Genomic DNA, 26,456 nt, shown 5'->3' with positions numbered 1-26,456 from the left:
GCCACTGCAAGTGATGGCGGACGTGCGCCTATTGCCTCATTTTGGGTACTAATTATTGCGTTATTCAAGATTGTTGTCCTTGCCCTGACAAATTTGTGCGGGCGCTCAACAATTTTGTCCGGCCGCTACATTTTTTAATCTTTACGGGCACATTATTTTGGTAATTCTGGGCGGGCGGGACGCCTGCCGCAGACTGCTTGTGGAGAACCCAGTGCAGTCTACTAAAGTCACTTATGGTAAGGCTAAGGGGTTATGAGTGCAGTCAGCTACAGTTGTCTATGGTAAGAAAGAGGAAAGATGAGTGTTTTCAGATAAAAAATTGTTTATGGTAGGTAAGGAGTTAAAGACACTGGACACTCTTGGTAATTTGTCAAAGACTAGTCTTCACAGTTGGTGTATCTCAACATAAATGCATTAAATAACAAACCTGTGAAAATTTGAGCTCAATTGGTCGTCGAACTTGCGAGATATTAATGAAAGAAAAACACCCTTTTTGCACCATGGTCACACGAAGTTGTGTGCTTTCAGATGCTTGATTTCAAGACCTCAAATTCCAAATCTGAGGTCTCAAAATCAAATTCGTGGAACTTTACTTCTTTCTCGAAAACTACATCACTTCAGAGGGAGCTGTTTCTCACATTATACCATCAACCTCTCCCCATCACTTGTAATCAAGAAAGGTTTTATGGTATATAATTATTTTGAGTAATTACCAATAGTGTCCAGTGTCTTAAATGATCAGTTGGACATGAAAGTACCTGATAGCTCTTGTATGTGCCTTCAACGAGCTCTTTTGAATCCAGTCATTGTGGTGTTGTACGTAAATATCAGCAACTTGGTTAGACTAGGGAAAAGGAAACAAATACTGCATTTACACACCAGACACTTACCAAATTTGTTCACCAGAACATGGAAAGTTTGGTTTAATTCCAGGGAAGTTTCACAGTAACACAAAAGGGACCTGCCTCAACACATGACACAGGTGGATAAAAAAATCAGCTCTCCGCATGTAAACAAAAAAAAGATATCCCAAATTTGTTCCTGGTGTTAAAAAACGACTGCTATAAGTGTGTCTAAAAGAAATTTGCATCTGTAGACACCATACAGATTGTGCGAGTTGGTCTATTAAAAAATGGTTTAAAGTGCTTCTTATGAAATGCATTTGTTATTGTTAGACACATGATTAAAAAGTAGAATATAATGATCCACACAAATATGCCTAAAAAATGTACGGTTTTCCTTTTACGTTGTGAACTAATATGGCACGCTTTTTTGTGGGGTAAAATTTGTTACTCCTGAAAATGGCCGACTGTGTTACGTAGTTTGCAGAGTAAAAGGTAAACCAAGCAATTTCGAGGCATATTTGTCTGTTTGTGTGGATCATTATACTCTACTTCTAAAATACCTTTCTAACCATACATGCCATCAAACGGTTTCAAACGCTTTTCATGAACCAACTCGCCCGATCCAAGGCAACGTGTCCCTTTAATCATTTAAAGCTCTATTAAACTGGGCCTAGAGATCGCCTAAGCAGAATCACTCCTTTAATCTGAACTTGCTTTTCAGATTCTATTTGATTCCAACTTGAATACTCACTGCAGTCACAAACTCCTTGTTTCTTTCAGCGTGTGGGTTCCATTCCACCACACTCACATCCCATTTCATCATGCCTTTCCTCTTGACTCGAGGAAAACGGAGACTTGGGTTGTCCAAATTTATGATGTCTAGCCCGCGCCGCCTGAAGGAGGGACAAAACAAAATATGTTACAAACATTTCAAGAAACCATTCAGGCCTGATACTTCACAGGGTGTCTGTTTTTCTTTGTGTTGTGTTCTGTTGTTGTTTTGTTTTTGGTTTTACTGCGCCTTGAACACCCAGCAGGGTGGATATGTGCGCATTACAAGTCTTATTATTATTATTAATATTAAGGTGATTGCCTCCATGCCCCATAGTCATTGCCTCCATGCCCCATAGTCATTGCCTTGGTCATGTTGGTGCCCTTAAAATGCTAAATGCTCCGACAGTAATAATTGGTAATTTCCCCATAGGATGCCCTTTACCAAGAAAAATGCCTTAGTGCAATTGCCACTTACACGCGCCTATTCTGTCTGTCTTTTTTTTTAGTTTAAAGGCAGTGGACACTATTGCTAAGTACTAGAAATAATTTTTAGCATAAAACCTTACTTGTTAACAAGAAATGGGGAGAGGTTAATGGTATAAAACATTGTGAGAAACGGCTCCCTCTGAAGTTATAATTAGTTTCCGAGAAAAATGTCATTTACCACGAATTTGATTTCGAGACATCAGAATTAGATTTTGAGGTCACGAAATCAAGCATTTGAAATCATAGAACTTCATGTGACAAAAGTGTTTTTTCTACCATTATTATCTCACAACTTTGATACCAATTGAGCTCAAATTTTCACAGGTTTGTTATTTTATGCATCTATATTGAGATACACCAAGTGAAAAGACTGCTCTTTGACAATAACCAATAGTGTCTAGTGTCTTTAAATGTACACAAAGGAATTGGCACCCAAAATGGTGAAAATGGAGCGGGCATTGAATCGTTATGTTTGGGGGATATTCTGCATTGTGTAATTGGTCTACATGTCAACTCCTGATGATTTCAAAAACAATTTTAAAAACAATGTAAGGATTAGGCACTGTCCAAAACCTGGTTCAAACTTTTTCAGTGAATTTGACGTCTCTGCTCTGCTTCTCCGTGAATGTACAGCCTATCAAATTTGTGATCGCTAAAATTAGCATGAGTATTCGCATTCACAGGATGTATGAACCATGCTTTTTATAGGGATGTCCGATGTTTATCATTGCATATTACTCACCCAGCCAGCAGAGCAAACCCTCCGGTGCTGTCCACTGCCATGGCGGTGGCCTAAAAAGAAATGGAACACAACTTTAGTTTCATTTGGCAGAGAGACTAGTAAGCCTAGCTCAATAGAATAGAATAGAATAAATAGAATAATGTTTTATTGTCACTTGTAAAAAAAACAAATATAAGTACAGTGAAATTCGTTTTGGTTTTGCGTGTCTAAAAATATTATGTTATATACAAATTACACTAAAAATTTACCATTTACAAAAATACAAGGAAATATAATATAAACAACTCTGAAAAGTATTACAATATACAGGCGAAATACGAAAGATAAAAATAGTACGATAGAATTAAAATCAGAAATAGACATACATGATTAAAACCTGTCATTTAGAACACGAACAGCTGTGGGATAAAAACTCTGCAAAGTACGGTTGGATCCAGATTTAATTGAACGAAAACGATTCTTAGACCGCATGGGCTGAAAGAGGGAATGTGCTGGGTGAAACTGGTCATCTACTATAGAGAGGGCTCGTTTTTTAACTCGAGAGAGATACAGTGATGGAAGTTGGCAACCTATGATTTTACTAGCAGTGCGAACGATCCGGCTGATACGCTTCCGGTCATCGGCTGTTGCATTGCCCCATCAAACGATCATTGATTGTGTCAAGACACTCTCAATCACCGCTCGGTAGAACTTCAACAGAAGTGGCTGACTGACATGGAAGCTTCTCAGCCGTCTCAAGAAAAATAATCTTTGCTGACCTTTCTTAACAATTGAATCTGCATTACATCCCCATTTCAAATCAGATGATAAATGTACACCTAGAAATTTGAAACATTTCACTATTTCCACTTCAGAACCATTAATGACCAAGGGAGCAATAGCTGCAGGATTGTTGCGAAAATCAATATAAATTCCTGTGTTTTATTGACATTTAATTCTAAATCGTTCTCAGTGCACCAGTTAACAATAGATTGTACTTCATTTCGGTACGATGTCTCGCCATTTTTAATTAATCCACATACAGTCGTGTCATCAGCGTACTTAACCATAAAATTGCTGGCTGAAGTACTGACGCAGTCGTATGTAAACAGCAAAGGAGACAAAATGCAACCCTGTGGCGTCCCGGTATTTAAAACCAAGGGTTTGGAGTAATTGTTTCCGACAATCTGAGAACGATCCAATAGAAAGTCTAAAACCCATTTACAAAGATTAAAATTTAACCCTAGAAGAGTCAACTTGTCATATAATTTAAAAGGCGAAATCGTGTTAAAGGCAGAGCTGTAATCAATGAATAAAAGTCTGGCATAATTAGGCATTTTTTTATCCAGAAACCGTGTTACATTAAATAATGCGAGAGACACTGCATCCTCTACTGATCTGTTTTTCTTGTAAGCAAACTGATAAGGATCTCTTAAAAAGCCTTCGCTCGACAACAATGTACTAGCCAACTATCGTCCAGTATCCAATCTACCTTTTCTTTCCAGAGTTATTGAGAAGGTAGTTGTATCTCGCATCACATCACACTTGGATGATCTTAATCTATGGGAATCACACCAATCTGCATATAGATCTTGTCACAGCACAGAGACTGCCCTACTTGCAATAAAAAATTATATAATGCTGGCACTTAGTGAAAACAAAGGAGTGTTTCTTGTTCTCCTGGATCTTAGTGCCGCTTTTGACACTTTGGACCATCACATTCTTTTACAGAGGCTAATCCAATCAATCGGCCTATCTACAAATGCTATTTCCTGGTTCAGCAGCTACTTCACCAACAGATCATGCAGAGTTTCAATTGACAGCGAGCTATCTCGCATACAATCACTTGACTATGGGGTACCCCAAGGATCTGTCATTTGTCCTCTATTATTCACCATATACATCAAGCCTATTGGTGATATCATTCGCAAACATGGTCTTCATTTTCATATATACGCTGATGACACTCAAATCTACTGCCCCTTTAACCCCAAGAGCACAGATTCAATACAAGCTACACTCAACAAGTTATCTGCCTGCATTATAGATTTGAAACGCTGGATGACTCAAAATAAGCTCAAGCTGAACAACACCAAGACTGAATTTCTTATAACAGCCTCCACTCACACACTTCGCACATTACCTCCTATTGCCCTGGACCTTGGTGAGGCCGAGATAACACCTTCACAGTCCGTTCGGAATCTTGGAGTTTGCTTCGACGAGAGCATGTCTATGTCTAGCCACATTATTAACCTTAGTCGTAGTGTTCACTTTCAACTTCGCAATATCTCACCGCAGATTTCTCGACTTCGAATCCTGTCATCAAGTCATACATGCGCTAGTCTTGTCGCGTCTTGATTACGGTAACTCTCTTCTGTACGGTGTCACTGAACAAAATCTAGATAAACTCCAACGACTGCAAAACCGTGCCGCTCGCCTTCTGTTTTCCGTCGATAGGCGTGTATCGGCTTCGCCTCTTCTTTCCCAACTACACTGGCTTCCTGTCCGGCAAAGAATCATCTTTAAGATTGCTCTTCACATCTTCAAATGTCTTCACAACACAGCTCCCCAATACCTCAATCATTTCATCTGTCCATATGTACCTGGTCGTCCTGGTTTACGTTCCTGTTATGACGAAACATGGCTGTCAGTGTCTAGGTCCAGAAACTCCTTTTCCGACAAAGCCTTCTCAATCTCTGGTCCTAAGCTCTGGAACAATTTACCCCGGCACCTCCGAACACTTGACACGGTTTCGAATTTTAAAAAATATATAAAAACTCACCTGTTTCCAGTATGACCATTATTTATCTTTATCTGCTTTGCTTGCTAGCGCCATGATCTAGATGGAATGGCGCTATATAAATCCCGCTATTATTATTATTATTATCAAGAGCAGGTGGAATATTAGCTAAAATATATTGCCGTACCAGAGACTCTAAACACTTTGCAACAATTGACGTCAAAGCAACTGGTCGGTAATCATTTAAACAAACAGGTGTACGCTTGGGCACAGGAATGACAAATGAATGTTTAAATACCTTAGGAACATGACAAATCTTCAATGACCAATTAAAAATAATACAGAGAATGTCACACAGTTCATTTTTGCATGATCGCAAAAGGCGAGAGGAAATCCCATCCGGACCAGGAGCCTTCCTCTCGTTTAGTTTGGACAAGACGCGGCGGGTATCGTCCAACGAAACCTGAAATGGAGGAAGAAGGTCATCGCTATAATAAGGCATTGTTGCCCTGACCAAAGGGCGATCGAAACGAGCATAAAATTCATTCAGTTGGTCTGGCAATAACGGATCATTAGATGTTACACCTACGGACTTGGGCTTGTATCCAGTCATTTTATTGAAACTCTTCCACATTTCTTTGGAATTGGTAGAAGAAATACCGTCCTCTAGTTGCCCTTGGTAACGGCGTTTAGCGTCACTAATTGTCTTCCTGACTGCGTATTTCGCCTGTTTCCAAGATGCGTTGTCCCCTCGTTTGAATGCCATGTCCCTTGAGCGGAGTGCCTTGTCCACTGAACCATCAAACCAAGGTTTGTCGTTAGGATAGCGAGTTGTTGATTTCTTAGGAATGCACATCTCCTCACAAAACTTTTGTAATCCATTGTGACATCTGTGCATTCATCCAAGTCAGCTGAACTGTTTACAAACAAAGACCAATCAGTGCAGTCGAAACAGGCTTGTAGTCGCTGAACGCCCTCATCTGTCCATCGAGGAACAAGGAGTTTTACTGGTTTATTGGATTTAAGCCGTTGTCTGTAAGCTGGAACCAGGTGTACCATATTGTGGTCCGAGTTACCAAGAGGAGCACGCTTTAACGATTTATAAGCGCCCTTGATTGTTGTGTAACAATGGTCCAGAGTTCTATCTTGACGAGTTTTACAGTCCACGTGCTGGTAGTACTTCGGTAACCCCTTCTTTAGGTTACAATGATTGAAATCCCCGGTAACAATGAAAACAGCACCTGAGTTTGCGTTCTCATGCTTCGTAATAATGGTAGAAAGTTGTTCAGAATTGTACAAATTGTTCAGTAAGAAACATAAACCACCTCCAGTAGATTTACCCACTTCAGTCAAATTACGATCTGATCGAAAAAGGGTGAATCCCGAGGGAGTAACTGCCGAGTCAGGGATAGTTGAATCCAACCAGGTTTCAGTGAAACAAAACACTGAACAGTCCCGATAGTCTTTCCGATTATGAATAGTGCAGAAAAGTTCATCAATTTTGTTCCTGAGTGAACGAACATTAGCTAAAAACATACTTGGGAGGGGAGGTTTGTGGTTACGTTGACGCAATCTGGTTAAGAGTCCACCACGCTTACCCCGCTTTCGTCCACTACGAGATCCACTACGAGATTGTGTATGAGTTGTGCTGTACATTCATCGTTACTTGGCCCATCACAATCTGACAACATGTTCATCAAACGAAGACGTGAAAGTACCTCTTTTGACAGCTCTATCTTCGTGGTGCGAAGTAGAAGAAGTTCCTCTCTCCCATAAGCATAAATTCCAGAGGATGGGTTGATAAAAAGCGATAATAGTAAAATAATGAGAGCACGCAAAACCGTGTCGCCATACAACGGCGCCATCTTAAAAACTGTAGAGGGCAGAATGACTCAGCTGACGGTACAAAAAGACCGATGCAATGTACAAAGTGACTGACATAAAAATCGTAAAGAAACTGAGTTATAATACAGTAGCACCCCAGTTACTGAGTTACATGTACACTTACATTCTAAAGTACTGAACTGTACTCCACTGGGTCTAGCGTATAGTTAAACTTTGCAAGTACCCATAAGCAAAATATCCACTATCTTTTTTTAAAACATCCTCTGCTCTGTCCACAGATTTCTACCTCAATATGATTATATTGACAAAATGGTCAAGAATACCGGACATTTCAGCACCTCGCAAATTCGCCACCTTGCAATTAGGCACCTGCAAACTCGACACCCACTCAGCACCAAGAATGTCGGCACATTAGTAAATCAGCACCAGCCTATTTTTGACAAACAAACTCTTCCTCCATGAATAAAGTAACGCACGAACACATAATAAAAACCGACTTGAACTTAGTTTAGTACACTACTAGACCAAGTAACTAAGCGCTGATAATGACAATATTTCGATTTCCAGAAACTTACGCCCGCACGTTCAGTTTTTTAAATGTTGTTTAGGCCATAGGCCTATGAATTTGCGTCCATGTCGATGAGGGCGTATCCATGCCCTCCATTTTTCTAATACTTTGTTATTAAAGAACCTTTCCAGATCAATCTTGTTACTTTTCAGCTTTTACATCAACCAATTTTTCAACTGGGTGCCGAGTTTGTGTATGTGCATATAATGTGCTGAGTTTGTGGGTGGGTGCTGAGTTTAAAAGGTACGGAGTTTGCAAGATGCCAAAGTGACCGACGATACCCATGGTCATCAGTCAAACCAAAACAATCGGTCCAACTAAAATCTGACAACAAGCCGACAACAAGTCCAGAGTGCCGCCAACACGCCAACAAAAAGTTTAAAATACCTTTTAAACAGCAAATAAACCAAAGATATATTAGCGCTATGTGTGCTTTGTAAAGCCCTTTTCACACGACCAAAATGTAGCCAGGGTCCCTTGCTACAAAAATTACGAGCGTGGGTTGTTTATTCGTTATCACCATGCGCGACTGATTTCCCACTGCAAAGTTAAAAAACTAACAACCCTTGTGTGACACGAGAGTGATATGACGATTTGGTAATCCTGATCACCTTGTACATGTAGTTGGACAAGATAGCACCCACAATAGCATGCGCTGTATGGGCATTTTCACCTAGGACGTCGTTCAATAAACAAGGGTTCCTTTCGCTCGATGATGTAGCCCATGTACCTGGTCAAAACTTCCGCTAAGGTGTAAGATTTTGTCGTAGGTAACGGACCAAATTAAAAATTGAGCAGAATATTTTTGCACAAATTTGTTGATTGGCTCGACAGATGAACGACAGCAGATGAACGACAGCAGATGCGTGTTTTTACTGCAAATAAAACGATCGCGATCGCAATCATGATCGCGGCGGAATGTTTGCCTTGTATAGTACTACTACTAAAATGCGTAAATTTAATACAACCTTTTACCCTTGTTCGATGATTTGAACTTGAACCTTTGTGATGCAGAGTCTTTTTTGTGAAAATAATGAAATTTTGTGAAAATAACGAAATTTTTCCGCTGTAGCTTTCAAAGCATGCGGGCGATGGACGCAAATCTATCTTTTTTAGTCTCAAGGCCTAACAAAGCACACATAGTTCTAATATATCTTTAGTTTATTTTCTGTTTTTGAGGTACATGTATTTGAAATTTGTTGTCGGCACTCTGGCGTGTTGTCGGCGTTCGTTGTCGGCTTGTTGTTGGCTTTTATTAGTAGGACCCGTAACAATAAGTTACAATAAGCGCTGTGTACAGTACAGCAGTAAACACTAACAAACTTTCACAAATTATCAGTAACTCTTCTTTCTTAAACTTGGACTATTTTTTTTTATTTATTACATATTCGCTCCATGGTCTGTCTCACTGTCCGTCACTAGTGTCAGTGTCAGTGTTGTCAGTCTGTCTGTGTCACTTTGTGACTTAGCCCCACTTGTGTGCCCAAGGATTCAGCTATCCTTGCCAACACAAGTGGTCTGTCTCACTGTCCGTCACTAGTGTCAGTGTCAGTGTTGTCAGTCTGTCTGTGTCACTTTGTGACTTAGCCCCACTTGTGTGGCCAAGGATTCAGCTATCCTTGCCAACACAAGTGGGGCTATTTGTGACTGAGTCACTGCCATGTTCTGTTGTTGTCAGTTCCCTAATTTCAGTCACTGACACTTGGACTTCAGACATGTCATATTGTCAGACAGCAGTACATCGTGTGCACTGCGTGTCTGCTGTCTCCCCCCTCCATGCACTCATGACAATCCGGCCGCGCCGGAGGCGGTCTGAACTCATTCTACCTCCATGGTCTGTGCTGAGAGTGGTGAGATGAGCATTAATGATTAGATGTAAACTAAAAAGCAACAAATCCTTTCTAATTAATATCGCGAACAAAACGCAACAACTGTTACATAATTAAAGTCTTGACAAACCTGCGTTTCCTGATAAAATTCCACCGACACATTCTCATTATTGCCCCAGCGAGTCGCCATATTTCTTGTATGAAAGCGCGCCCTCAAGCGAGAAAACCAGGTCATTTTAAACATGGCGGCCTCCATGAACTCACTTGTGCGTCGAATTATGTGCAAGAAATTCGTTAATATTTCGACATCCAGTGGCCCTACGTGTTATTCATATATACAAGGGAGTAGTTATCATAGCTCACCAAGTCTGTGTAAATATTCTAACACTAGAAACAACATAAGGAAGCTAGAAAAGATGCTTATTCAGAAAAAGTAAGTTCCTCTGCGGTCCGTCCGTGTGGTTTTGTTGTTGCATTGCTGATGATGCTATCCACGCCCCCTCCTCACACAGTCCAGTGCACACCGTCATGACGCGTTGGTCCACAATTTTGTAAAAGAGCGCCCCAGTTACTGCTACTTGGTCTAAATTAGTAATATTTAAGCAAGACCCAGTGACTGGCACGCCAGGCCAGGTTTTTTATCCTCAAAATTTGTACACCTTTTTTCTTAAATTTTTATATTTGAACCCACAGATCCACAATCATGACAATAAGGTTTATCGCGAATAGCAAAATATCAAGAGAGGGCGCTGTTGAACCCACACAAAGGTATAGGCGTTGCGTGCACGAGTTGTACAAACTGCATAGTAACCGCCCCATATTCCTTCCCACAATGCAGTGCGTTTCTGAATCGCGATAAACCTTATGTGATTGTGATAAAACTTCCAGAACTGTATTTGTCGCGATAGACTGTTTGGCCATTAAGCTTATCAGCCATGATACGCTTTTGACCTTGGTTCCAATGTGAAGCGTCGAAACAATTGATGCTGTATCTTGTTAAATAAAACAACCCGGCCAGATGTACGGGGAGGGGGGGGTACACGTAATAAAACCAAAAGGGTTCCGAGAAATATTTCTTAACTTTACCTTTTCATGTCTAACTGATAACTCTAAAATACTTGTATTACAAAGTTGTTTCTCTCACACAACGTTATGTTTTCTTTTGTTTTTTCAGGAAAAAATTCTACTATGATCCAATGAATGTTTCACAGCTTGGAAAATTGGTAAGCTGGAAGTCGAAACTGGAGTAAATTTAGTCAAATTCATCAAATTTCTGAGAAAAAAAGTAGGCCTACTAACTTTAGTTGGGACAAGACACTTAAATGGTTCACAGTCATATTTCTGTCATTGATATTACTTTTAACATTTGTGACCAATTTTCTATGCATTTATGTTAAATATAGATTATGCATAAAAAATGGGTCCAAAACCTGTAAAGTAATATTGACAGAAAATGATTGTGAATTATTTAGTGTCTTTTCCCACTTAAAAAATGATACAAATATTATTTGTATAATTTTTATATAAACCTTTCAGCTACTGCTGCTGCAGCCGATTTCACGAAACGCTAGGATTAATCATATCTCGAGTTAATTAGGACGAGTTAGGCGAGTAACTCGTCCTAACTTAGGATTAATCATTGCTACAGTGCAGGGTTGGGACTCAACCCAAGTCCTTAGATTGATCTTAAGTTAGGAAGAGTTTGGTGTAATCGACGGCAGGTGATTTAATCTGTTAGTACAAGCAAATTAAATAAATAATTAATGAAAATAAAATGATTGAATTGAAATCCTTCCTAGGCAACTGGAGTAAGCGGAGGCAAGACCAAGGTGCAGCGGGAGGATAGCATCCGTCTTCGAACCTACAACAAGATTCTTTTTGATAATCTGAGGGACATGATGACTACAAACCTTGTCAGTGATGAACTGGAAGAACTTCAAGTCTCTATAATAAGGGTAACTACGTGTACTTATGTGATGCTAGAAGTATATCTGTGCATTGAGTGAGGCATAGGTAAAAGAATTTGGGATCTGGATAATTATCAAAATGGACTTTGGAATTACAATAGTTTCTACAAGTACATTCATTTCCCTTGCTTACAATAGGTACAAGTCTCTGGTGATATGAGCGCATGCCGAGTGTTCTGGATGGCAACCGGCTCAGTGGAAGAAGACGATAGAATTGAAGAAATTCTCAACCGATACAGAGGTCCTCTCAGGTATGCAAACTAACTAGTGCCTTGAGAACCTTATTGGTAAATACATGCATAACACTATAAGGTTGTTATAGACTCAGAAAACAATTGTTCTCTTAGTTCTCAAAAAGCCTCAAAGTTGAAGGAACACGTTGCCTTGGATCAGTCGAGTTGGTCTTTGAAAAGCGTTTGCAACCGTTTGTTATCAAATGTATATGATTAGAAAGATATTTTAAAAGTAGAATATAATGATCTACACAAGTATCACTCGAAATTGTGTGGTTTTCCTTTTACTTTGTCAACTAACATGGTTGGCCATTTTTGTGACTCCCATAAATGGCTGACTAACCATTGCATTTTATAACAAACGGTTACGAACGCTTTTCAAAGACAAACTCGACTGATCCAAGGCAACATGTTCCTTTAACCCACTAAATGTAAACCCAATGGCCATATAATGTAAGTTCCATGCAACCACTTCGTTATTTACCCCAATAACTGTTGTAGCTCTTCAATAAAACCTGAAGGGTTTCTTTCTTCAGACCAAGGCTAGACAACAAATCTGTTTTTCAACCGTTTCGGTTTGTAAATACCTTTGCTAAAATCAAAATCACCCTAGAGGTTATGCTTTTCAAGAGTCGATTGTGTCGCTCAAGGGTAATTTCTTCCCTATTTATCTTTTTATTACAGGAGAGCCTTAATCTCCCATCGAGTTTTAGGAAAAATTCCTCCGATCTTCTTCATGAAAGACAAAGTGAGTGCAAACATCTCACAGGTAGAGAGACTTCTCTCCATCGCGGATTTTGGACCCAAGGAGGAGCTGCCGGAAGAAAAACATCTTGAAGAGGAAGCTGAGGAGATACTCAAACCTGTCGGGAAGATGGAATTTATCAAGAAATTTGAGAGGACTTCTAAAGATGATGACGGTGGGATAGCTCAGCCGAGCTTGTTCGGTATCGACCATGCCGCACTGAACCAAATGATCCGGACACAAAATAAGAAAATTGAGTGTGAGGACGCCCCATTGACGGGACTGGAAGATGCTGTAAATATCGATAAGAAGTTTGCACAATTCCGAGCGTTCATGAAGAAGAGAAAACTGAGCAAAGCCGAAAGGAAACAAGCAGCATTCTACATGGGAGAGTTGGATTCGTACAAATCAAATCGGCTTAGGAATCTTAGAGATGATGTACAAGATGAAGAAACATCGGAAGTAAACATTAAAGATCTCGACTCTGATGATTATGAGGAATACAAGGACAAGTAAACAATATATAGATCAATAGAGACAAAATTGACTTCACTTGTTTTTAATTGCAATCCACTGAAACAATTGTGTCAAACAATACAGCCTTTATGGTAATAATAGGTTTAGTGAAGGCGGTGGACACTTTTACTCAACATAATTATTAGCATAAAACGTTACTTGGTAACGAGTAATGGAGAGCTGTTGATAGTCTCAAACATTGTGAGAAACGGCTCCCTCTGAAGTGACGTAGTTTTTGAGAAAGAAGTTATTTTCCACGAATTTGATTTTGAAACCTCAGATTTGTGGTTTTAAGCATATGTGGAGATACACCATGTGAGAAGACTGGTCTTTGACAATTACCAATAGTGCCCAGTGCAGACTGTAATGGTTTACAGGCATTCTGACTCGGAGTTCATGACATTTACTAATAGGGTGGAGTACTAGGGCTCAACTTCTTTGAGCTGTTGAGCTAAATGTTGTGGGTTCAAATCCCACCCAAGTAATATTGTTGCAGAGATGGGACCCTACTTCATGGCTGAATTTACCCGAGCAATCAGATTGTAAACTAGATCCGTTTTGGGGTGTTTTTTTTTTAGGTTTCAAAATCTAGCATCTGAAAGCACACAACTGTGTGTGACAATGGCGTTTTCTCTTTCCTTATTATCTCAAAACTTTGATGACCAACTGAGATCAAAATTACCAATTGTGTCCATTGTCTTTAAAACAAGCACTGCGAGTAACAGTCTACTCGCCAGCAAAAGAATAAATAGCGTGACAACTACGCAGCCTAGTAGATATACATCGTGGTGTTATTGCAAACCTTATGTACATTAAAACAAATTTCTTCAGAATTTCTCGTTTCAGTTTGTGTGCTTTTTTAAACTGCAACCAGCAACCATATGGAGAGAGTCCATTATCCACAAACTTTGAATTCAGTTTATAATTTACATTTTTATACATGGTTTTGGTTATTCCGAGGGGGGGGGGCGCAATGGTTTGGCTGGTTCCCAGCTGTAGCAACTGGTATCAGCTCCTTTCTGTATTCCAGGGGTATGTACTTCTCAATCAGTGCATAGTACATGTATTTATCCATATGTTCTCCTTTGGGGAGGAGGGGGTCCACACTCAATGGTTTGGTTTTGGTGTAACCTTGTTCCCAGCTGTGGCCATTGGTATCAGCTCTTTTCTGTATTCCAGGGGTAGGTACTTCTCAACCAGTGCATACATGTAGTATTTATCCATGTGTTCTCCTTTGGGAAGGAGGAGGTCCACACTCAATGGTTTGGTTTCGGTGTAACCTTGTTCCCAGCTGTGGCCATTGGTATCAGCTCTTTTCTGTATTCCAGGGGCAGGTACTTCTCAATCAGTGCATACAGTGATTGCTGATCCTGGACAAGGCCTTGTCTAGAGGTTGAGAAAAGACACAATACCAGGAATTAATCAAGACAAATTATTGCAAACAAAAAGACTGTGAAATGCAAAGAGCACCTTTGGTTTTTGGAACCATTTAATTGTTTCAATCCTACAAACATTGTAAATGAATAAAATTAAATTAACCTGTAAACATTTCATTTTGAAATGTTGTAGAGTTTTTGAGATATCACACACAAAAATTGAGCGTTATATCCATGCAGGAAGAATCACTAGCTGGAATACACAATCCAATAGACCTTATGCATTGAGTCATCCAGCAACCATCTTAGTGGAAAAACGGTGACGAAACAATCGAAATGCACAGATTTGTACGCGCGGCACACAGTATTTGCCAATGAACAACCTCCTTTTGACCTCTGGGTGAGGGCGCCCTACTGAAATGACGTCATGTGCATAAGGTCTATAGTTTCCTATTTTTTTATATTGTTATTCTGGTTGTGAAGCCAAGATTTCTCGGTCTAGAAATTTGTTGTTTTACATGTTGAGGGAAAGCCTCGGAGAATTATTCCCAGCAAAAACCCTCACAAGAAGGTAGGGACTGAAAATCCAAACTAGTTTCCCAAACTAGGGTCCTAATGAATGGAAGGTTAGCACAGATACAGACATGATATTTGGTTCCTGGCTGTGGCTGCTGTAAGCGCTGTAGCACCTTGTAAAATATCTTATAAGGTGCTAAATAATTGGGTCGCAGAATACATCACTGCAATAACCCATCTTTCTGAAAGTTTGTGTATACTCAGCGCCTTGAGTACCTTGTTTGGTGCGCTGAATAAGACTTTGATATTATTATTATTCGTATTAAAAACAAGGGCTGACTAACATGAACACATGGTGTAGGCTTCAAAAGACTTCGGAGGTTATTTAATCACAATTTTTCAGATTTTTCCATGGGCAAACAAAAATCAGAATTCAGACTAAAGTAGAAAGAATATATCATGCCTGCAAATAATACCACTTCAACAACCCAACCCCCGAAAACTGAAGATATCTACCTTCTCATAAGCAATTCCACATCGCCTTGTTCGATGGTTTGTCTCCGTGCATGGTGACTGTAAGCTGTCAGATCATTAGAAAGCCGCTTAAAGAATGCCTCAGCCCTGTACAAAGTGTAAGTCAATTTTCTTTAATAAACAAAAAATGAATATTTTATTTTATTGCCCAGGAACTTTTCTGCAGAATCAGGGACAGTTGAGCATTGAGCATTTTTAATTTTAGCTCCTTAGTAAAATAGCTGATATTTCAAGGCAAGCAGGGCTCAAATTTGGCGAATTTGAGCTTGTGGGCCTACAAACCTTTTACCGGATCAGAATTTATATTACAAGACCAGAGTATTAGCGAGAAATAAATTTCCCAAAACTTTGTTTCGTGTAAACTGTTTCCATTTTAAACAATAACTGAAAGAAGATTATATCTAATTTGTCTTTGAGGTAAGTACATGTATACTTGGATGCTTGTAACAGAATCCAAAGGTTTTACCAAACTCAAAGTCAACATTTGAACATAAATTAAAGACAGTGGACACTATTGGTAATTGTCAAAGACCAGTCTTCTTACTTGGTGTATCTCAACATATGCATAAAATAACAAACCTGTGAAAGTTTGAGCTCAATCGGTCGTCGAATTTGCGAGATAATAATGAAAGAAAAAACACCCTTGTCACACAAAGTTGTGTGCTTTTTGATGCTTGATTTCGAGACCTCAAATTCTAAACTTGAGGTCTCGAAATCAAATTTGTGGAAAATTACTTCTTTCTCGAAAACTACGTCACTTCATAGGGAGCTGTTTCTCACAATGTTTTATACCATCAACCTCTCCCCATTACTCGTAATCAAGAAAGGTTTTATGATGATAATTATTTTGAGTAATTACCAATAGTGTCCACTGCCTTTAAAGATATTACACTGGAATTATTTCTATTCAATTGAAAAAATACAAGACCGCTGGACTTGTTTGGTCTCAAGTATACTGACCCAGGGCTATACAATCACCGGTCTAGGGCCTGTAGTCAAGTGTGACATTAAAGCCATGAAAACGGACCAAGAAGGAAATCTTACCCTTTTTCTGCGGCTGCCAGCGCATCCTTGGACAGTCTAGCCTTAGAGAAGTGCGTTAGGATACTCTTGGTGAGACTGGAGGGTAGGCAGGGACCATCTTTCTTGGGGACTGGGGGCTTTCTTGTAGGGGCAGGTTTCTGGACACCTGAAGCGGATGCCTGTGGCCTGAACACATAGTACATTTATCATTGGTTATATCTATGAATTTCTCATTCGGAAACCATCGTACAAATTATCTAAGTAGCAAAACATTTCTCTTTAAATCAGTCATGGACTAGCGTTTAAGAGCACCGGATTCAAACTCTGAAATTCTGATCAGCAGAGTTTGGGTTCAAGTCCCAGTCGTGGCACCCGTGTCCTTATGCTTCGTCCTTCAGTGGTACGTAAAGCTGCTGGTCCCCTGTGTTGTGTAACGCACATAAAAGAACCCAGTGCACTTCTTTGAAAAGAGAATGGGGTCACCATGGTGTTACTGGTTTGATTGGCAGCATGTTGCGCCACAGCACCTGGAAACCATTACATGGTGCTATTTAAAAGGAGTCCCACATACTTTGCAGGAAAATAGCATCACTGAGTGACAAAAATGCGCGCTATATAAGAAGCCTCTATTATTATTTATCATCAAACAGATTTGCTGGGCTGCTGCGCACTTGTCACCAACCTGTTAGCTGCTTGCTGGCGTGCAGGTGCAGGCGTCTTCTTCAATAATGGCGTTGGGCGTCCAGCACCTTCAGGTAGCCTAGGAGTAACTAATGGTGAGAAATCACCCATTCTGCTATGTGAGAAGAGGGAACAACCAGGTTGTATTATGGGTGAGTTTTGGCTGACAGCAAAGGTCAAACACTGTATCAGAGAGCAATGTTTTCAGGAAAGTCATGTAAAAGTGCTGAAATAATTTTCCTCTCACCGAGACAAAAATTATTTTTGTGAACTTGTTTTTCTCATCTCTCAAAAACTAGATCCTATCAGCAAGTAATGTTTTTAAGGTAAGCTTTCTACCATGATTATCATTAATCTGTGTAAGTTTAAGGTAAATCTGTGGTCATTTGTGTTTCGTGTCGGACCAAACTTCCCAAACCCTTTAAAGACCTGGACACTATTGGTAATTGTCAAAGACCAGTCTTCTAAACTTGTTGTATCTCAACATATGCATAAAATAACAAACCTGTGAAAATTTGAGCTGAATTGGTCGTCGAAGTTGCGAGATAATATTGAAAGAAATAACACCCTTGTCCCACAAAGTTGTGTGCTTTCAGATGCTTGATTTTGTGACCTCAAAATCTAGTTCTAAGGTCTCAAAATCAAATTCGTGGAAAATTACTTCTTTCTCGCAAACTACATTACTTCAGAGGGAGCAGTTTCTCACAATGTTTTGTCCTATCAACAGCTGTCCATTGCTTGTTACCGAGTAAGTTTTTGAGTAATTACCAATAGTGTTCAGTGCCTTTAAGAATGCATCTACACAGAACCAGTGAACTGATGGAGTTTTGTGCTCAGATGTGCTACCATAATCAACCCATGCAGTTTGATGGTTTCAAATGGTTGGTCAAAATGCCTGATACTGGTACCAAGAGTAGAAGGGTTAAATAAGGAAACAGGACAAACCTGCTCTGTGCCATGGCAACTGTCTGCTGCTCCACAACACTCTCCGCTGAAGATAACTCCATCGGTTGCTCGTCTGACGTTACCACATCACCATCACTGGCCGAGTCACCCACTGTAGAATCTGGCATCCTTCTCATCAACCCAGGGCTGCCTACCCTCTGACTTGGAATGGATGCTTCCGACTCCCTACCCGTCCATGTGGAATCGGCTGCCTGCTTATTGGCTGAGGAGTGAATGGAATGATCCGAGAGGGGTGTTGCTTGTGCGGAGGGGGTGGGAGATGTGTTGATTACTGAACCAGACTGTGAATAAACCAAAAAGAAATGGAATACAGGCTATAAGTTAACCCTCCTACTGTCTGACCATTAAAAATCATCAAAGACAATTTTGCCAGCCTTGCATACTAAAAATAATAACCAGTTTTTGTATAGCGCTTTTCAAACCCGGAGGGCATAGTCATCCCTCAAACTGTCCATTCAATAATTATAGTCAACTGCTGTTTTGAATGTCATCCAGCCATATTCATTTATTTTTTTCATTTAATTTATTCTGCTTGTGAAGCAAAGAGTTCGCCGAAAAGCAAACTTAATCGTTGTACTGTGCAAAAACCCCATGGAAAAGACAAGGAATGAAGTTTTAGTTTTAGATGTTGGAGGAAAACCCCAGAGAATTATGTCAGGGTACATGTAAACCCACACAGCCAGGTAAGGACTGAAAACCTAATCAGCGTACAGGTAGTGGCCCCGGCGTCATTCGAACCAGGGTCATAGAGGTGGAAGGCAAGGAAAGATACACGTACCACTTTGTCGACCTGACCACCCCCATAATGGTTGGTCAACTTGTTGAAAAATTTTACAATAGCAAGAGGGTTCAACCTTTAAAAGTACACAAATATCAGCCCTGATACTTCACGACGGCAACGACGGCAATTGCCGTCGTTGCCCCTACCGATTGCCGCAATGCCCTTCAGAAACCCAATTTTTCACGGCAATGATTGCCGTGCCCTTTTCTCATCATTGCCGCCATGCGAAAACGAAAACAAATTATATTCAACGTTGTCAAAGTTCGAAAATAAGCAAAAAAGTCCCGATGTCTGTGTAAATTTCACGCAACGAAATAGACCCCAATTTCAGGGTCCTACTAAAAGCCGACAACAAGCCGACAACTCCGACAACAAGACCAGAGTGCCGCCAACACGCCGCCAACAAGTTTTAAATACCTCCAAAATGGCAAATAAACCATAGATATATTAGAACTATGTGTGTTCTGTAATATAAACATACATTTAATGGAAAAACTTTACGAAAAGTGTGAGTTTTTAACCAGAAAAAAAACTTAACTTTCACGGAAAACGTTTGGACGCCATCTTGGCTTAAAATCGTGTTTGGACCAGTCCATTATGATGCGGATAAACCAGATTTAGCAGTAGAGGGCGGGCGTCATGCACTGTGCAAACTGCAGTGAAGGTCTTCACATGAAGCCCGCCCTCTGTTGTTGGAAAGTTCTAAATCTACCCGTATCATAATGGTCTGGTCCAAACACGGTTTTTAAGCCAAGATGGCGCCGACCGCTTTCCGTGCAAGTGAAGTTTTTATTTGGTTAAAAAATACACACTTTTCGTGAAGTTTTTCCATTAAATTTATGTTTATGTTACAGAACACATAAAGTTCTAATAATCTATGGTTTATTGGCCATTTTTGAGGTATTAAAAACTTGTTGGCGGCGTGTTGTCGGCGCTCTGGACTTGTTGTTGGCTTGTTGTCGGCTTTTAGTAGGACCGCAATTTCCTGCACGTAAGGCACAACAGCAGATTTCAGGCCCGTTAATCGTTGTTCTTTGCGTGCGACAAAAAATACTCGAAACATCGAACGCTAGAGGGCGTTTCGGAACAAAGCGATAGCGTGAGATTAAACGCCCTCTAGTGGTAAAATTACACGAACCAATGCTAAACGCCTTGAGACAAAGACTCGACGTGTCTGTGCATGCTGGGATAGTGGTTTTCCCCATGCTTGGTACATTTGATGTACCATCATGTACAGCATAGTCGTCGCGCACAGTTACGTGGGAATTTTAGCGTCTCTACGAAAAACTACACAACGTGCATGACCAATAGTAGGATTACGTATGAACAAAAATTATTTATTGTGTATTGTAAGTAGTTGTTCTTTATTTTGTTGAATTAGATGAATGCTTTCTTTTTTCACTGGTTAACAGTTAGAAAATGGAAAAATTGGAAGAACTATTTTTTACAGGCAACTCGGTTTTTTTTTTTCAAACTGCCGTCGTGCCCTTCACAACTTTTTATGATTGCCGTGATGCCCTTCCAAATTTTTGAAAATTGCCTTGGTGCCCTAAATTTTTACAAAAAGTCAAGGCAAAACTGCCGTGCCCCTTAAAAGCCGAAGCATCAGGGCTGAAATATTGTATTTCAACAATCAAATAAGTCAATCAACAAAAAATTCCAACCTGTTCATTTTCTGATTCATTCTCCTCTGGCATCTGATTCGAATCACCAGCCTCGTGTGACATATCACCAGCCTCCTCTGCTACACCATCCGCATTGTTGTGAAAATCACCATCCTCCTCAGCTTCTTTATCAGCCTCAACCGACAAACCAACCTCCTCAGCTACATCTCCAGTGTCCTCTGCCATATCACCAGCTTCATCTGACAAATCACCAGCCTTCTCGGCTACATCTCCAGTGTCCTCTGCCATATCACCAGCTTCATCTGACAAATCACCAGCCTCCTCGGCTACATCTCCAGTGTCCTCTGCCATATCAGCAGCCTCATCGGACAAATCACCAGCATCCCCCGCTATATCTCCAGTGTCCTTTGCCATATCACCAGCCTCATCTGACAAACCACTGGCATCCTCGGCTACTTCACCCACCTCCACTAAGGCACCATCGCGATCAACTGATGCGTCATCATCCATGACAGCCCCCTCCACATCATGCTCCTCTTGCATCTCCTCCTCTTCTTCTTCTTCTTCTTCTTTTTCTTCTGCCTCCTCCTCCTCCTCCTCCTCCCCCTCCTCCTCCTCCTCCTCCGAGAAACCTGTCATATTCCTCTCGCTCACTCCCCCTCTACCATCTCCAACTAGTTCCGCTCTTTCATCCGTCTCCCCTTCTTGTCTCTGGGAGAGCCTTTCATGGACCCCGGCAGCAAAGTCCTCGCTGCTGATTGGCTGTCTTTTCCTTAGCGTCGAGCGTTGTTTGGTAGCCAAGGTAGTCGTCTCCCCAATATAAGGTGATAATGTGGTACTGTGTTAAAAGAGAACTTAAAATTAATGTAAACCAACAATCCTTTTCACTTAAAATTCTTCTTCTATGATAACCATTCTATATCAATACTGCCACCTGGACCAAACTTCATGGAGCTTTCTAAGAAGAAAAAGTAGCTCAGCACAACAATGTTGTCTCATCTTAAAACATAAGACTGCTGGAAGTGTCTGGTCTGGATTTTACAGGCTCATCACTAAATCCATTGGCCTTGGACCTGGGGTCCATTGTAAAGGAACACGATGCCTTGGATCAGTCAAGTTGGTCTTTGAAAAGCGTTTGTTACCTTATAAAATGCATTAGAAAAATATTTCATAAGGAGAATAAAAGGAACCACACAAGTATGACTCCAAATTGCATGGTTTTCTTCACACCTCGTCAACTAACTCGGTCGGGCATATATGGGTGTCAAATTTTTGACCGACCGTGTTAGTTTGCATAGGAAAACCACGCAATATCGAAGTAAATTTGTGTTGGTCATTATATTCTACTTTTAAAATATCTTTCTAATCATATGCATTTTATTACAAACAGTTACAAACGCTTTTCAAAGACCAAATCGGCAGACCAAAAGCAACATGTTCCTTTAACTTTAAGCCAGATCATTCCCTTGAATACAAGTTCTACATCCCACTATGCTCAGTAACAAACCTGTTGGAACTTCTCTGGATGGCGTCCTCTACTTGAGGGAAAGCAACAGGCTGACGAGGCGTTGACCGTCTCGCACGGACTGCAGGAGTCTCAACAGGAGCTGAAAGATATCAAGCAGTTGATAAGAGTAATAAATAATAGTCTTTATAAATAATAGTGGTCTCTTATAGAGCGCTCAGGTTCATCAGGCATGACGCTCATGGCGCTGTACAAGCAGTAGATAAAGCGCTTTATCTACAGGCATCTTAAAGTGCTTATCATTATATTTATTTCAACATAGGTTTATTAATTTTCTATTGGGTCACTGGCAGCGCATAGTTTTGTACACTAAGACATTGAAAAATCATTGTCATTTTTATTCTTTATGTAAATTTGGTGTATTTCACAATGTTTTTCCCAGTTTCCCTGACAGGACAGCAGGACATAATGATGTATAGAACACTGACCATAAATGTTTAATTCTTACATCTAAACTGAAAGCTGCATACAATAGGTCAGTTATGATAAACACAGGAACTGCACCATAGTGTCTCTAAAATGTGTTTTATCGGCAACGTCTTTGGACAGAATTTCAGTAAGCGCTTTGTGTTTAGTTTAGATGCTATCAGGGAATACAAGTATACATGTAAACCATTGAGGACAAACTAATTCTGCATAAAAAGCTAAAGGCGATAATTTTTCCCATGTCTTCGTCGTATTAACAAAATTGTGCTGCCAGCGACCAGGCAATAGCAGCAGTGTGCAACATTTGTGCGCATGGATCTGTCTTTAGGATCGGTCTATATGATACTCAGGCCTGTCACTGCCGCGGTGCCCTTGAAATGATACAGTAAGAATTTATAATGTCCTCATGGGGTGCTCTTTACCAAGAAGAAAATACCTTGGTGCCCTTGCCCTTTCAAAAACAAAGCATACAGACCTGGGCCCAATTTCAAAGAGCTGCTTAGCACACAAATTTGCTTAGTATGACATTTCTTCCTTGATAAAACCAGGATTACCAACCAAATTTTCATTTGTTGCATATTGCTTGATACTTGTATTCAGATGATGTTTGCTTATCCTGAAAATTATGTGGAAATTTGGTTGGTATTCCTGTTTTTATCGAGGAAGGAATTTCATGCTAAGCAAAATTTTGTGCTTAGCAGCTCTATGAAATTGGGCCCTGTGCTGTGCACGCCATACACAAGAAGAGGTTTTCAACAAAGTGACATACCAACTTGTACGAGACCTCTTATAAGCGTCCTTGGGGTCATGTCAACCTCTGGGAACGCCACATTATCCACTCTTGAAGACCGCCTCTTTGCTGATGACTGTTGGAGAGTACTTGAGGTAGACGATGTCGTCTGCACATTAGGAGGGTTTGGGCGCCCTCGCTTGGCGGGAGATTGCTGTTCCACCTCAGTGTTCTGCAACAAACCTTGAATCTGATATTCAAAAGAAATAACGAAAGGCGTTTGGAGATTTTATTGTATTTCACAAGCCAAACTTGTGACACATATACAGAATGATACATAACATTGTAAAAGTACATGTAAGAAGGTTAACAAAATTGTATTTTGTAAATTGTTCCAATTTGGCATGTGGCTGCTTATATGACAATTTTGTAAACCATTCTACAATGTATAATACTCTTGAGAGGTGATTATTTGACTAAATTCAAACGATTTTTAAACCAGAAATCTTACCAAAGTACGCGGGGTGAGATCGCTGATTGAGCGAGGTCGTTTTGTCTCTTCCTTCTTGAGTTGATTGATCCTGCTGGTGGTGTTTGATTGTCTCTTCCGTGATCTCGCAGCCAGTCCTGCACTTTTACTAGTGCTACTCACTTCTAAGAGTCCTTTGATTAGGGTACGAGGTGTGATGTCTTCTTCAGACGCCATCGTGATGCAAGATCAGTGGCGTCACACATCCAACGGAGAGACAACTAAGAATGAGAAAGCTTTTTGGGGGCTAGGAAATCCTAGTGGTCAAATAAGAAAACAACTGTCAAAGTTACTGACGTTGAAGCCTACCTGTTGTCAGAAAAGAAGTCTTTTTTGCAATATAATTGATTTAAACAAATAAATTTAAACAAAATTATTTTTGTTGAAGACGAAGTATTTTTGCAATGGTATTGAAATTATCACAATTGACAATTTCATTCATAGTACTAGTAGTAGTCTAGTTGATAACCCTTCAGATTTGATATGGGAACAGCTGATTTTTAACACCGCTGTTACCGTTGGTGTTCACCTCTTTGACCAAATTATAAACTGAACTGAAAAGTAATGACTGGTCTCAGTTCCCTTTTTATTGCTAATAAAACTACAAAACAATAATTATATGCCTCTCTCAATCTAAAGAAAACGAATAAAAATACTATTATTAATTCAAGATAAGTTTTCTGACAAAAAAATAGTGCGGGTAGGTTCCAGTTTGCGTTATTACTTAAAAAGCCATTATACACTTTCGGTACAGAAAAGAACAAAAAGTTCAGAGATTACTTAATAACTTACGGGGTTTACAGAAGGCAATGGTGAAAGACTTCTCTTGAAATCTTATTCCATGAAATGCTTTATTTTTTGAGAAAACATTAAAATCAATTCTCGATAGCGAGAATTACGGATTTATTTTAAACACATGTCAAGACAGCGAATTGTGTGGAAACAAGAGTGGGTTTTCCCGTTATTTTCTTCCTACTACGATGACTGATTGAGCCTAAATTTTCACAGGTTTGTTATTTTATATATAAGTTGTGATACACGAAGTGTGGGACTTGGACAATATTGCTTACCGAAAGTATATAATGGCTTTAATAATGAACTTTACAGAGATGCTAAGTCCAGAGGTCAGCTAAGCGTGAGATTTTTCACAGCTCACCACCGCCCCCCCCCCCCCAATTTTAGCTGAACCTGCTGGGAGAGCAAAAGCGTGCGCAATCTGCGAATTTGCGCTCTGTTTGTACGACAGCTCAAGCTGATGATTCTGATAAACTGCGTGCAATCTGAAGATTTTGCAAACATTGTAGATTGCGTTTTTTTTACACACGAGCGTGATTTGGCAATGCATTGTCGTTTATTTTTATTTATTTTTTAACAGTCTGGCCCCAATGCGTGAGAAAATGGTTGCTGTGCGTGTGAGCGTGAGACAGAGCCCAAATATGCGTGAGTCTCACGCCTAATGTGTGAGACTTGGTAGGTCTGACTTTATACTTAACTTGTCTCCTTTTTTTTTACCTTACAAACATAATAATTTATAAAAAACAGGAAGTCTTACAAGTAGAACAGTTAACTTTAGTTAAGGAGTTAGTAGTTACGTTTCAAAGATTAAAAATACTCATCAAAATGTGTGATGTGTTGTTACATTTACAACAGTAATGTTGACGTCCGACGAAAAAACAAGTGGACAAATGAATTTGAGTTTGACAGTCCGACTACTTTGAGTTCGAAATCGATCATATGATTAGGCCTATCTAGTATCCTACTTGGATAACTTTCCGTATGGCGCCACCACTTTTTCACTCATTTTTACAAAAAGGGATATCTCATTTGAGGTAAATTAGATACTATATTATTTCATATAGAATGAAAAAGTGGTGGCGCCATACGGAAACTTTTTCTCCTATTAAATTATTTATATTATAAACAAACTTAAACTTAAAAATAAAAGGCACATATCCGGTAGTAGTAGCCTAAATAGTCTATTATTAGTTACTAATACTACACACCTGTGATTGTGACATATATAGCCCCCATTGACCATGCCATTGCCATGCCCATTTTAGTTGTTACGTTATCATGGTTATCGCAACTACATGTACCATTGCCATAGTATTGTCAAATGTCAATACAATAATTTTGCTGTGCAAAATGACAAGACACACGGCGTTCGCAGACGGTCGAGTTGGGCCTCATATCGACTTTACTACACTACAGTAGTCACATCACAGTCACACTCAAACTGAATGACAGCAGAGTTATCTGTTAATAATTTCTAAACCGTCCATGGAGCTATAAAACCCAGCTCTTGTTTTGTCTGCATGGCATGCAGCAGGAACGACCAGCAGCAGCTAAACATAGGCCCACTGGCATTAGTTTCTTACCTGTATTCTCGGGTGAAATTGCAGGATATTAATGTAGAACTTTCGTAGCAAAATGAATTGAAATCTTGTGTATTTTGTATTTTGTAGTATTTATTTA

At 39.9% G+C, this 26,456-nt stretch overlaps 3 protein-coding genes across 3 annotated transcripts in view; 1 reads left to right on the top strand and 2 right to left on the bottom strand.

Moving 5' to 3' along the window:
- Positions 1–9,990, bottom strand: part of LOC117289062 (GATOR complex protein WDR59-like) — a 49,617-nt gene extending 39,627 nt beyond the window's left edge. Inside the window, exons 1-4 of the mRNA XM_033769991.1 lie at positions 9,939–9,990; positions 2,848–2,897; positions 1,597–1,738; positions 759–844 (exon numbers count right to left, since the gene is read on the bottom strand). Coding sequence (XP_033625882.1) covers positions 759–844; positions 1,597–1,738; positions 2,848–2,888 — 269 coding nt within the window. The 5' untranslated portion in view covers positions 2,889–2,897; positions 9,939–9,990. The remainder of the gene's footprint in view (positions 1–758; positions 845–1,596; positions 1,739–2,847; positions 2,898–9,938) is intronic.
- Positions 9,991–10,059: 69 nt separating this feature from the next.
- LOC117289061 (putative ribosome-binding factor A, mitochondrial) lies at positions 10,060–13,469 on the top strand. Its single transcript, XM_033769990.1, has 5 exons — positions 10,060–10,241; positions 10,983–11,031; positions 11,608–11,763; positions 11,914–12,026; positions 12,693–13,469. The coding sequence occupies exons 1-5, from the start codon at positions 10,063–10,065 to the stop codon at positions 13,267–13,269; spliced, it is 1,074 nt and encodes a 357-aa protein (XP_033625881.1). The 5' UTR covers positions 10,060–10,062; the 3' UTR covers positions 13,270–13,469.
- Positions 13,470–13,901: 432 nt separating this feature from the next.
- Positions 13,902–26,456, bottom strand: LOC117289158 (centromere protein T-like). The gene is made up of 11 exons (XM_033770155.1): positions 26,360–26,456; positions 23,964–24,238; positions 23,492–23,702; positions 22,279–22,378; positions 21,375–21,609; positions 20,811–21,338; positions 18,345–18,646; positions 17,401–17,514; positions 16,740–16,904; positions 15,678–15,782; positions 13,902–14,655 (listed from the first exon to the last, which is right to left on the bottom strand). Exons 2-11 carry the CDS (start codon positions 24,156–24,158, stop codon positions 14,526–14,528), a joined length of 2,085 nt encoding a protein of 694 aa, XP_033626046.1. The 5' UTR covers positions 24,159–24,238; positions 26,360–26,456; the 3' UTR covers positions 13,902–14,525.

This window comes from Asterias rubens, chromosome 4 (genome assembly GCF_902459465.1).
Source record: "Asterias rubens chromosome 4, eAstRub1.3, whole genome shotgun sequence".
NCBI lineage: Eukaryota > Metazoa > Echinodermata > Asteroidea > Forcipulatida > Asteriidae > Asterias > Asterias rubens.
Note: the sequence above shows the minus strand (reverse complement) of the source record. Positions and strands in the feature narration are given on the sequence as shown.

What these genes read in the sequence shown, in the direction of transcription:
- LOC117289061 (XM_033769990.1), top strand. Translation starts at nt 10,063, where the DNA reads ATGAACTCACTTGTGCGTCGAATTATGTGCAAGAAATTCGTTAATATT. An exon ending in TTCAAGTCTCTATAATAAGG is followed by an intron (nt 11,764 to 11,913) that starts GTAACTACGTGT and finishes TGCTTACAATAG; the next exon opens with GTACAAGTCTCTGGTGATAT. An exon ending in CGATACAGAGGTCCTCTCAG is followed by an intron (nt 12,027 to 12,692) that starts GTATGCAAACTA and finishes TTTTTATTACAG; the next exon opens with GAGAGCCTTAATCTCCCATC.
- LOC117289158 (XM_033770155.1), bottom strand. Translation starts at nt 24,158, where the DNA reads ATGGCGTCTGAAGAAGACATCACACCTCGTACCCTAATCAAAGGACTC. An exon ending in CTGGCAGCCGCAGAAAAAGG is followed by an intron (nt 15,783 to 16,739) that starts GTAAGATTTCCT and finishes CACTTTGTACAG; the next exon opens with GGCTGAGGCATTCTTTAAGC. An exon ending in GTGGAATTGCTTATGAGAAG is followed by an intron (nt 14,656 to 15,677) that starts GTAGATATCTTC and finishes CTCAACCTCTAG; the next exon opens with ACAAGGCCTTGTCCAGGATC.